This window comes from Gasterosteus aculeatus, chromosome 6, assembly GCF_964276395.1.
Source record: "Gasterosteus aculeatus chromosome 6, fGasAcu3.hap1.1, whole genome shotgun sequence".
NCBI classification, from domain to species: domain Eukaryota; kingdom Metazoa; phylum Chordata; class Actinopteri; order Perciformes; family Gasterosteidae; genus Gasterosteus; species Gasterosteus aculeatus.
The window spans coordinates 11,420,791-11,434,011 of record NC_135693.1 but is presented as its reverse complement, the minus strand read 5'-3'; the positions used below and the strand labels follow the sequence as shown (position 1 = coordinate 11,434,011).

At 45.5% G+C, this 13,221-nt stretch overlaps 1 protein-coding gene across 4 annotated transcripts in view; it reads right to left on the bottom strand.

The window, feature by feature from the left end:
* slit1a (slit homolog 1a (Drosophila)) overlaps positions 1 to 12,117 on the bottom strand; it is a 76,810-nt gene extending 64,693 nt beyond the window's left edge. For all 4 annotated transcript variants that reach the window (XM_040178709.2, XM_040178711.2, XM_040178710.2 and 1 more), the window contains exons 1-2: positions 11,201 to 12,117; positions 1,709 to 1,780 (exon numbers count right to left, since the gene is read on the bottom strand). In XM_040178709.2, coding sequence (XP_040034643.2) covers positions 1,709 to 1,780; positions 11,201 to 11,403 — 275 coding nt within the window. In that variant the 5' untranslated portion in view covers positions 11,404 to 12,117. The remainder of the gene's footprint in view (positions 1 to 1,708; positions 1,781 to 11,200) is intronic.
* Positions 12,118 to 13,221: the final 1,104 nt, after the last annotated feature.

Sequence of the window (13,221 nt, the reverse complement as noted above, 5' to 3'; positions counted from 1 at the left end):
TAAGAGGTGGTAAGCTGAGGTAAGGAAGGAAAGGAAAGTAGAGTGTGTGTGTGTGTGTGTGTGTTCTGGTTGCATGGCATAGTTGCAGACGGGAGATCAAGGCTATTGGGAACATAAACATGGATGCATGCAAACATACACACAAACAAGCAGGAACACGTCCTTTCCTCAACTACATTGCCAAAGCTAATGCACAAAAAAGAGGTTTGGATGTTTTTTGGAAGTGTTACAATAACACAAGGCCGGCAAGGGGAGGAAAACGTCCCGCAGCTTTAGATGCAACAAGAGCTTCCCTTCATTACCTGCACAACTGTTCTGTGTTGAAGGCAAACCTCTCATGTCTCCTGTGAGGCCGCGCTGCAACTCCGCAGTCTGGGCTTCCTCCCCATCGAATATAAATGCTAATCATTGCTCGCACTCCATAAACATAGAGAGAAAAGTGCAATTCACCTCCGATCTTTTTCTCATGAATTTAGATGGAAGTGAATAAAATTGTGATGAGTTTTTTTGTCAAATGAGAAAACTTTTCTTTTACAGACAGTCTGAAGGCACGAGGCCTGCGGCTTCTTTCTATATTTTTTCTTTCTACTTTTCCATTGTTCCTCTGTTGTATTGCTTTTCCTTTTACTCACGCGCACACGCGGCCACACACACACGCGCACACTCTGCTGGCTGATGTAGACCAGCCAAGAAGCCAGAGCCAGACGAATGGCAGTAAATCAGCTGTGATTGAAGACTGACAGGATAGATGGCAGCTGACTGTAAAGACAAACTTCTTTTGAGGGTTGCAAAGGGGTCAAATTTACACCCATCGTTAGTCTAACTGCTGTTGCGCCACGTAGGTGGACCCCCAGTTCACAGACAGACTTCCCACAGACATGCCGTGCACAGATCTATATATTTGAATCATTTATATATTTGGCTGACATTTCCTATAAGTGAGCGGCGTGAGTACATGTGCGCACAACTGCAAGGAGTTGCTTGCGTCTCGCTCGCCACACACAAGCCGCTGACGTGAAGTTGTTTAACCTCATGTGGTGCACGGATTGGAAGAAGAGCGGGGACGCGGCTGGGGGGATGGGCGCGTGACGGCGACATTTCATTCAGGCGTTGCTGGGTGGTAGGAACGATGTGCGGCTTGTGTTACATGTAAAACATGCTCAAGTCTACACAGATTCCCCTCTGGCAGTGTTTGTAACACCTATAGTACTACTCTGAAATGTGTGCGCCCTCACATGCACACATGAAGACACTTTTACAACTATTTTGATACCTGTGCTGTTTAAAGTGCTGTTTAATTTCAACACAGAGGGAGTCGATGACTTCACCTTAATGTGTTAACCGTGTTGAGAACCTATTTAGGGCCGGTGCTTGTGTACACATTACATGTTGATGTGTGTGAACACAAAGCAAGTGAGTATGTGTTTGTGTGTGTGTGAGGGACTATAAGTGCTACTACAACGTACAGAACACAGTGAGGGAGAAGTCCATTACTTTGCGGGCGGCACTCAGTAGCTTAATGTACTCTGGAGTAGAGCTCTCGACAGAAGCATCTCCACTTTACTGGCTGTATGCTAATTTGAGGAGCAAGGCTGCACAAGTTGTGTGATCCAAGGTTACACAGGTATGCATGAATAGATGAGCTCAGACACAGGATACACATACAAACATCTCCCCATCACACGTGAAAGTGAACGAAGGCACTTACAACACTCGGATGTACTTGAGTCCAGCGAAGTCACTCTTGGTGATGCGTGTGAGGTTATTCCCGTTCAGCTCCCTGCGAAGACAGACATGCAAAGACATGAAATTCTTCATCTTCATTCTGCCTCTGATCCTCAGCCTGATGACTAAAGGTCACGGTGGCACAGATGCATCTTGACCCCACCGATGCCTGATTGCCTGCGTTTGAATCTTATCTGGAGCAATGCATCGTACACACACACACACACACACACACACACAGCGTGACACGCCGGCTTAATTAACTGCTGTTTTTGTGAAATGAAAATATCTACAGATGTGATGTAACATATATTGAAGGGTGGAATCAGAAAGCTTATTCCACTGGGAGATATTAGGTCCTATTGAAATGGAGCACACATTTGAGCTGCCTGTTTGTCTTTCTGTTCCAGCCTTCTCTCACCAACAGCCACAACCCCCCCGCGCCATCTCTTTCTCTGTCTGCCCTGTCCTTCTACTATTGGTGAGGATTAGCAGGAGCCAGCGGAGGGGATTTGGGAAGGGCCACAAGGCCAGAAAGCTAAGTGCTGTGGATTTAATGGAAGCAGGCTCCCTGCTGTGAGCTGGCCATCGCTGCAAAAGAAGAGACTAAACAGTTGAAGGGGGAGAAGGTTTTAAACTTACTGCTGGGTCCTTGCAAGTTAACAATCAAGATAATTATTTATAAAGGGTCATCTGTTTGATAACTCTAAATGCCGCGAGGTAAACTCACTGGTTGGTTGTCTCTGCCTACATTTATATTCAACAGCAGGAGCAGATTCTATTTGGATAGAGGTGGAAAAAGCAGGCAAAGTGCTTTTCTGTGCTACTGCAAAGTTCTAAGCATTTTGAATCCAGACTACCTTGATCTCCCCAACCCCCAAACCCAAAGCACGACCCCCACCTCCCCCCCCCCCCAAAAAAACGGTTCCAAATCTACGCCGAAAGCGCTGGTCTCTCTCGCTCAGTCTTTCTCTCCTTCTCTAGTCTAATGACCACTCAGGGGACTGAAGCGCTGTGCAGTACGAATGAGAACGGTCATTATAGACAGATGGTGTGAGAGTGTGTGTGTCTGCGTGTACACAGGTGCATCGGCAGGCCAAGCGACGGGGCCAACGGGAAATATATAATGGACTGGGCTTCATTAGCCCGGGCTCCGATATAAACATGTGGTGCTCATTACAGGTGCTTACGCAGATAGGCGCCCCAACACGCAGAAACAAATCCCGGTTCCAAACTTCTTATCTTCAGGGTGGTCATTGCGAACATTTAAAAAAAAAAAAGATAGAAGAGTGAAAAGGGTAAGAGTAAATCGAGGGCTGGCAGGGCGGACATGTTGGACAGTGACTTAGACTTTTCTCCCCCGGGAACGAGCTATTGCTTTATCCTGTAATAAGAGACATGACATAGTTTCACATGCACTCGGCAGTTGACTAATTGAATCTGTTATGCAACAACATCTCAAAGTGTTTTGTTAGCTGAGATCTGGTAATTGAACCAACCACGATTTTCCTGGAAATGTCCTCAAACAGTGATGCATTATCCCGCTGAAAGCAGCCGTCTTTAATTAACCATTTCTTGTGTTCAAGTCCTTAATATCGCCCAGGTGATGATCAAGTCAACCTGGTTAATATAGTTACCACTGGGAATCATTTGTTTCGAGGACTGATGACTTGTGCATGATCCTTATCCAACTGTTATATTCAGTAAAGAATTCAGAAGAATTCAGAAATCAGAAGCTTTAACACTACATATATATATATATATATATATATATATATATATAAATGTAGTGTTAAAGCTTCTGATGCTGGACCCATCTGAGGATGTCTGCTGACCCATGGGCGTATTCAGTCTCAGGGGAAACGTTGCTCCTGTCTCTGTAGGGTGCTGTGTTGATCTGGGTAATGAGAAGTATCCATGGTCAGTGAACTTTGGTGCTCGGTTCCTGCGTCGATGAACACATCGAAGGGAACCTACGACTAAAATGCAGAAAGGTAAGAGAATATTGACTCCAGACGTGCCTGAAGACTGTAGTCAGCAGCACTTGTCTTAGTGTTGATTGCTTTGCTAAAAAAGGGCACTGTATGCCAAAGTAATATGTGTTGTCGAAGAAAAATCTGCTGTTTGTTAGCTACAGTATCAGACGGTGCTGCTGTCTTTGTTTTACAATCGAAGGAATCTCGGCCCTCTCGGCTTTTGGCACAGCAGCGAAGGCACGTCACCTCTTTCATACGCAGATGTTTTGTAGCACTGGATGGGTTTTCACATTACACTTACTGCCGGTTTACTTGAGAGGCAGAACATTATTAGGTGTCATTCCCAGTTCCACAGCGAACGATTTCCACCTCCAAAATGCTACGGTGGAATCCATTTTGTCCTGTGGAACCTCTGCAAGGATTCCCAACGTCCTGGAGAGCCGTCGATTTATGACATCACAATCTAATCCCTCTTCATCCTCCATCTCCACGGGATTAATGCATGGGAGGACTTCCTGGTCCACCTTCCCTCGGGTGAACCCTCGGAAGCTGTGCTCCACCGCTCCACATCTCAATTCAAAGGGGCTCAGAGCGCCGCTCAATTCTGAAAAACTCATTATGTTTATTTCTGCCAGCTGCTGGGGTCCCTCGAACTGAGGGGGACCTGGTTTGAACTGAGATCCATTACATGAAATGAAACCCCAAGACAAAAGAGGCGAGGATCAGCAGGCAGACTGGCTCACCAAGTCCCGCGTGCTGACAAACTCACGGGGAAACAAATACCCACATGTGCTCTGTTTCTCCGACACATACACAAAGACCGTTTGAATATCCTGTATTAGGAAATGAAGACAAGCCCACTTATTGCCATGAAAACAAACCGTGCCCTTGGGAAAGGCCATTGTGTTTTGTTGGGAGCTAGACAAAGGAAAATATGCTATTGCTGTTTAGCTTTTCACCAACACCAAGATTCGGCATAATAGTCTTGTTGTTGCAGACCCCAAAAGATCCACAGAGCCAAACTTCAAGATAGTCAAGATACAGTGTATTCAGGGTTGAAAGCATGTTAGCTAAACAAAGGCATTTCACAACTTGAAAATAGTAGACTTGTTACTATCTGTCTTTGCAGTCACACTCACTCACTCATACTGTTTTTCCAGCAAGGACAAACGGAAACAACAACATGAGGAGCCTTTGTCTGGAGGAATAACTGGTGAGACGCTGAGGCCCACGAAGTAGAATTTTAACTAGTCATAAACGCATCTCTCCCTCATCCATTTTGAATTCACACCCTAACAAATGAGCAAGGTGCTCATTTCCTTTGCCGTGCAGTCATTCTGTACCACTGTTGTGAGAACCGCATGACCATTTGTCCCGAGCAGCTTTAGCCTGGCAGGGAAGACAGAAGCCAGCTGATTGAGGACTGGTGGCGCAGCGCTGTCCAAACTCCTCGCAGTGGAAACCATCGAATGATCAGAAGCCCGAGGGCCCGTTCGGGCCGAGCGCGGATGCTCGTTAACCACAATCGCACAGTGATGACACCATTAGATCAGATCTGCAGGCACGCTCCCAAATGGATGAGCCGAACAGGTTGAGAAGTTGCGGAAGAGTGAAGCATTCACATACGGACGTGACAGCCGTGAAAAAAACTGCAGGGTGTCTGGGAGGGGACAGCCACTGAGAGAGGACAGTGTTGTTAGCTGCCCGAGAGCGACGGCGTGGAGCAGTTTGGGGGACTGTTGGGGGGGACCCAAGCTGCGAGGAGCTGACGGGCAGTCTGGGAAACGTCAGTGTGGAAATGAGACCCGGTGGACTGTGAGGAAAGACGGACCTACTCGGGTCCGACAGGCTGCGAAAAGGAAAACCAGGCAGTACCATTTGGGCTCCCAACACACCCTCCTAAACAAAGATGGAGAGGCTGAGAAAGGGAAGGAGGGAGAGAAATAGAGGAAGCAGACCCCCATGACCGAAATAACACTGGAACATATCTGTCCACACTAAGAGGTCCAATTTCTGCTCCGATTCACTCTCCATGAAATGTTGCTTTCAGATGAGAAGCCCTCCACTGTACATTTTGATTTTGTGTGTCTGTGTGTGTGCGCTAAGACCTCTGAGATTTTTTTACCGGCTCTCGGGCTATTTGCAGCTTTCATTCTGCTCAGTCAGGCCTCAGGAGCAAGATTACTGATAGGAAAGCTAAATATCAAGCAGACCAGATACATGCATTGCACATAGAGACACACACAATCCCACACGCCCAAAAACACACACACACAAACAGAGCATTAACCTATGCATCTTGCAGAGCTACTTTTTACTAAAACCTTGAAAAAGAAAATCCAAAGTTATTTTTCATGTAGCAGCTGCTGCTCTAAGCAAGAACTAGACCCTGGCTGACTGGAAGGGGACAGAGAAGTTACCACGCAGAAGACGAATGCACGAAAGTAGCACATATATACAGCCACTGTCTGATCAAACGTATAACTTACGACAATCTCTCACGCCAAAGCGAATCAATAAAACATCTGTTTCTATGTGTGTTGCTGCCACGGGCTGGAAAAGTAACACACGCGGGGCTGCAGGAGAAGCAGACACCGAAGCGCCTTTCATGGTTTACAATGTATCCGTAGTTTGTTCAGTGGTAGACTGAGGTTGTGTTGCGGCTCCGACTCCCGCTTGAAGGTATTTAGGCTGGATTGTGTACTTTGACTGTAAAGTGGATCACGCGGACGGAACATCTGCCGTCTCACATCTTTTATGTCTTGGTTATTCCACACAGAAGACGTTTGCCTGACAGATGTGCGCTGACGACTGGTGATTTGACGGATGCTGCATGCGTGTTGATCCCTGAGAATAAGGAGTCGTTCTGTGAGCGGCCCCGCTCCCCCCACGGAGAGCTCCGATATCTACATTCCTCCTGCTCTTTACAAAGATTAGTTCAACCAGCAGATAACCTCACCGCAAAAGCCAGAATCTAAAGGCAATTAAGTGATTGTTCTGTTTTCTTTTAAGGGCACTTTCCTGCTTGAATAATTAACCAAATCGCTGGGTCATTTTGACTGGCAATGAGCCAAAGGGAGACTTTTCAAGTTAAGATGCGCAGAACTTTTTTCAGTCCTTTTATTACTCTATTATTAGATTGCTGTGCTTTGGATGTTGACCGAGTACCGGTCCCACACCTACGTTTAATTAATAAGTTGTATTCCTCATTATTGTATGTATAAGGCAACATCAGGCTTGACGTCAATATTGCTTTTATTGCAAAAAACGAAAAGCAGCAAAATAAAACCGTATAAATGTGTATTTATATATTAAAGTACTGATTTTTATTTACTTATATAGAAAAATAAAGTCTACAGTAACTAAACCTTAACAGACATTACAATGGTTTATCGATAAATAGTATATTTCTTTTAATTAAGACCAAATTCAGCAGTGTGCATCAAAACATTCTAATTTGCAATGAACAAAGTCCTAATAAGACAAATGTGAAGGCTAACGCAGATCTAAAGCGGCTCTTCAATCTGGTTTGCAGCCCATCATTTCTTCTCAAACTCAAATCACATGAAAAGCATCTTGACTATTGTGAAATGGGGATTATGAAGACATATCCACAACAGAGTATTTACTGATGTGCGTAATAACACACACACAGACACACTTTATAGGCAGCTTCCCACTGGCTACCCAGGAGGTTTAGAAGGAAAGATGGACTTCTGAGAGATGAAAGGTGATTCTCCTAATTCCATTTTCATGGTCAGCCGAGACACAGCCACTTTCAGCAAGGCGTGCAAAGCAATCACGCATGTACACTCACATTACGCACATGCTCCCACACTTCACATAAAAGCACGTTCGACACGCATAAGTTGAAAAAAAAGAAAAAGGTGTTGTAAGGCACTCCAAGCCCATTGATGGGGTCATTCCTCAGATGTCATGAGTGCAATCACACTTCCATGAAGTAGCTGCGCTCATCAGGAGAGCGGGCCGGTAGGTGTTGGGTGAGTTAAGACACGCTCGCAGTCGGCTTTGATGCTTAGCAGACTGTCAGCGCTCCGCTTGGACAAGCGGTACTCCACTATGGTACGTGGATGTAAACTTAAAAAAAAAGGCAACAAAACGCTTTGACTAATTGAGTCATAAAAATAAAAAAAAGTGAACTACTTTGGCCCACCGCACTTATATTACTCCTACTTTGTGTGGCTGAGGATTCACGAGACAGTTCACAAAACACAAAAAGACAGCTACAGTGAATGCTTCCACTTCGGTATTCAGAGCAAGAGAAAAGACCACAGCTGTGCAGTGCAGGCAATAAATTGGAATGACCCAGTCCCAAGCCTGTAATTTCACAATCCCCCACTGAGCATTAACATTCTCTGAATGATCTTCATTCCAGGCAGTGTCACTCCTTACGGGATCATCTGAAACGAGGATGGATATATTAGATCGTTAAAAAAAAAAAAAAAAAACGACCTGCGCGAAACTCAGTCTTCCTCAGGGCCGGACTTCATTTTTTTTTCTTTGTAAATAACATAATCTCCTTTATTCGTTCATTAGCTTAGTGGTTGAGATACACGTTCTCACTCCTCCGTGCTGTAATCCCTTTATTACCACCTCAGTTGTGCCGGCCTCGCCTTGAAGGATTTTCTCATCCTGCTCCACCTCCCCCCTCACCCCACTTCTTTGTCTTTCCCCCCCATCGCACTCTTTCCACTTTAGTAGCCGGAGTTGGCAGATAGTGGGCAGGCGGTGTTGGGTCTTGTCGGGGTAAATTATGAATCAGGTGGCCGGTGAGCTTTTCAGTCGTACCAGCTATGCGTGTCCGTGCCAAGAACACCGCGGGCATTCCCTGGCACATGCTCACACACTCTCCACCTCCAACCGGCCCAAATGCATAAACATGGTGGTTGAAGCCGAAGGGAGCCGCTCATCTTCTCGACCAAACCCCGTGCGTTCTCATCCAGCATTGCGTATTCACTGCACGCATGCTCACATATGGAGGTGCATGCTGAAGTTTATGGGCAAACACAAGTAAACCCGGGATTTATACAGGCACGCAGGAAAAACACACACTACACACACACACTATTACACATAGACACATATGGTGTGAAGCCTCCTCCTTCCTTATTCTGGAGAAGCTCCAACATGCCCCCAAATCTCAGTTCAGTGTTATGTTCTGGTGCAAATACATCTTCGCTACACTGGCTTTTTGTAATGAACTGAGGCCACACTTTTCTAGGCAGCAGGCCCGTTGGCAGGATGAAGCGGTGAGATAAAAAGGCTGCAAAAAGCTTGACTTGGAGAACCTTTACGGTCTATGAGAGTCAAATCTAATCAACCACACAGACTCGGCACATCCGTGCGATCATAAAGTGTTCTTTTGTTCACAGCAGATGAATAAAGACGAGGAAGAAGAGAGACGAGGAAAGGACGGAGTGGACGGATTGGTCCATGGACGGAGGAAAGGGGGGGGGGGGAGGCCGGAGGCCGGAATGAAGCAGGGTGTGATTTTAATAGATGGAGCTCACAGACTCATTACAGGATTCAGTCTGAGGAGCGCAGGGGTCAGACCTGATCCAAACCCACACTGACAAGTGCAAATGGGATTCTGCTGTCTGCCTCAACACCTTCCATCCACACACCCCTCCCCATAAACACACACACACACACACACACACACAATTCTTGGTACCAACACTAATACTATTCCGCCCCCCTTCCATTAAAGTGAGGCAAGTAGAATTGAAAACATGATGTATTTGAAATGTTTGCGATTTCGATCAATTTCTAACGAGAAAAACGTTCTGTTAACATTTTATCCACGGGACAAAAAAACAAAACAATTTTACAAAGACTTGACCAGCAGGTTACTCATCTTTGACCCTGGTGGCGTTTGCAAAATTTCTCGAACACAAACGCACATTTTCCAAATGAGTTCACATAAATCTTGCAATCCACACGGGAGCATCATGTGACGCAGGGTGCGTTTGCACAATCCCCTTGATGAATCACCCTGTGGAGCCGCCTGCAGGAGTCTTGATTGTTAAGTATAGTGCCTGGCTCTCTTCTACACGACCTACACACACATCGAATACATGCGGCCCACACACAAGCCCCTCCACCCCCCCCCCCTAAAAAAAGGCAACGACCAAGGAATAATTTACGCATGACCTTTATACACATTACGTTTAAAAGGCAGCATCCTGTGTGAGCTGCGCTTGAAGCGATAAAATCCCCTGCTGTACACGACCCTATGAATGCACACACAACTTTTAACACAAAAACGCTCTTGAGGGGAGGGTCAGGGTATATTTAAAAGTGTGTATGGCCATTCATGTAAAAGGAAACCACAAAATAACTGTGTTTCCCCTCTGCCTCGATGTTGAATCAGCATGTGCACAGAAGCAACTCGGAAACACCAAGACCGCAACAAAAAAAAGAGATGTTCTTAGAAATTAAATATGAAAAGCATAAAATATGCAGCCAGCTGTGGCGAACGCTGCCTGCGACACAGGCTTTCTCTCCCTGCCGTTACCGTGGCATGTTTTATTCAGGCATGATATTCTAAAAGCTGAAATAGAACAATCTACTTCCCCTTGCACTCCTCACTTTTGATTTTCCTGATGAATATTTCAAAAGAATGTTAGAAAAGACAGGAAAAACTCAACTCAGCGAGCCGGCGTCTGCCTCACCTCACCTCTCTCTCCCTCCCTCCCTCCCTTCGCTCTACACGACAGCTTCAGGATTCTCGTGCAAGGCTCCCTTAAGTAGCAGATTTGCTTAATTTTCTACATGATTTAACAATTTTGTGGAGTGAGCATTCAGGGGCATGAGAAGGGGGTTGAGAGGGGAGACTTTGTCCCAGGAGTTGAGGAAAGTAAAAAAGGGGAAAGGGGGGAGTGTGTTGGGGGGGGAGATAAAGAGAGGCACAGTGCTGCGTGGACAGGAAACGTGTTCCCAAACATAACTCAATCCAAGCTGCCCACAGGACGAGCCAGCGGATCCGTCTCTGGCTGAAACTTTACGTTAAAAACTTCACCTTTGGATTTCTAAATGTTTGGATCATCAGAAAGAAAATCAACTTAGACAATTAAATATTTGGCTTTCTGGATTTAGAATAAAATCTAAAATACACGCAGTAAGCAGGTAAGTAAATTATGGACACATGTGAAAGGGACACATCTGCTCCGTCTTGTCCCTCATGCCTATTTATACCTGACTGGAATGCCAGCCACTGACTGACACACACACACACACACACACACACACACACACACACACACACACACACACACACACACACGCAGCTTTACAGGCAAAGCTATTGTTCTCTTTCAGTCCAAGCAAAGTCATGTGCACCACTACAATACAGAAAGCACACAAAGGCCTACAGTGAATAAATAAGAAAGGTGGACACAGTTAGTAGTCATCTATCACACACACACACACACACACACACACACACACACACACACAGGAGTACAGTTGGTACTTACAGTCTTTCGGTGGTGCGGGGGATATTCCGTGGCATGGTTTTGAGACCCAGTCCATGGCAGTCGACTGTGGTGCCGCTGCAGGTACACAGGGCTGGACAGGCACTGACATTGCCCACGAGCAGCGCAGAGAGCATCACCACCCACATCCAGAGCCCAGCCCGCCTGCCCGTGCCTGCCCCGAAACGGCCACCTCCGACGGACATGTTCACTGCCACTGCAGCCAGCTATTCTTCAACAAAACCCGTACAAAAGAAAGTCCTGCTACACCTGGCAAGTCCTCTAAAAATAGCAATATAATGTGTGGTGAATATGAATAGAGAACAAGGCTATAAAAAGAATTCTATTATTTTCCTCTTAGCTGTGAAACAGTAATTCCTTTTTGTTCTTCTAGCTTTCTTTGATGTAGGTATGAGATCCACCACAGTTTGCTGACAAAAAAAGCTTTTTTTCTTTCTCTTATTTTTCTCCTTGAAAACTATTTTCCTCTCTTGTCTTTTTGGAGTTGCTGTGCTGCGCGCGCTCTGCGTCCTCTGTCCTCCTCTCACTCAGTCCCGCGCTGCTCTGCTCGCCTGAAGAGAGAGGGAACAGGGAAAGAGCAGAAAGAGAAAAAAAAAACAGCCAGTCTCTCAGTCTCTCTCTCTCTCGCTCGCTTACACACACACACACCAGTCATCCATCACATGGATCTACAAATAGCAGAGCCTCCCGACTCCACCCCTACCCCTCCTCTCATACCCCCCCTCCAGCCCCCCCAGAACCCTGCCTGAACTCACTCTCATTCTCAAGATCCCTCTTTCGTTCCCTTGATTCTACGCACAATAGAATAACGGCCCCAGTTATCTTTGGTTATCCGTTTTCTTTTTCTTTCTGGTTTGCCTGCAGGCAAACCCCTTAGAAAGAGACCTGCATGACACTGCATAACCCCTTCCCAAAGGGAGAGGCTCTGTGTGTGTGTGTGTGTGTGTGTGTGTGTGTGTGTGTGTGTGTGTGTGTGTGTGTGTGTGTGTGTGTGTGTGTGTGTGTGTGTGTGTGTGTGTAACGAAGGCGAATCCACTGGGAGAGAGACGAATCAACACCTTAGTCCTCGGAGGCAAAAAGCATCAAGAATATAGAATCTGTAAGTGTGAGTTTCAACATGTAGATCAAGCACACGCACACTGAAGCTGCAGCAGGGAGCTGAATGAAAAAGCACAAAGACACACAAGCACGTCCACACAAACGCATTAACAGTATTTATGATCTGTTGGGAAGGCAAACAAACAGCAACAAAGGCGCTAACTGGCACACGATCCACCTCTTAACGGCTTAAGAAATCGTTTGATTAAAAAGTGGACGTATTAGAGCGCAGTGGTTGTTGACAGTGTAATTGCAGCTTTCAGGGAACTTTTCCAAAAGCAAAGTGATGAATCAGTTGGCGGAATCGCAAACCAGTGTTCTGGATGTGGGCAGGAAACACGCTTCTCGTTTTGTATGGGTTTATGTTCACAGCTCGCAGCACAATTAAACAAATAGTCACACTTTCAAATAAGGTGAAGGGAGTTGAGAGAAGTTACAAACAAAAAGGAGCAACAAGAAGCACTTATTGCATAACTGTCACTGAACTAGTGTAATTAATAGATCCTAAATATCTGTGAATCTGCATAAAAATCCAATAATGAATTGCCATGTTATTATACACAGTGTATGTATGAGGTACTAGTTCAACAGCCCCTCATGAAGGGGAGTGCACTGGCAACGAAGGAGGTAATGATGCCTCATTGGTTTGCTGCCTTTTAGCCTCTGATTCAGCATTAATCCTGAATGATTCATTGCTCGCTCATCCGGAGATTCACAGATATTGAAGAACTTGTTAGACAACAGCTCATATATTCATCTGCAAAGCATCCCCAGTTTATATAATGATTCAGAAGGAAATACTAATATTGATTAATTAGCAGTTTACTTGGTTTTAAACTACAGTTTAAAAAAATAAATAAGTTTGATACTTCGATAAAACTAAACAAAAAGTAACAAATTCCTCA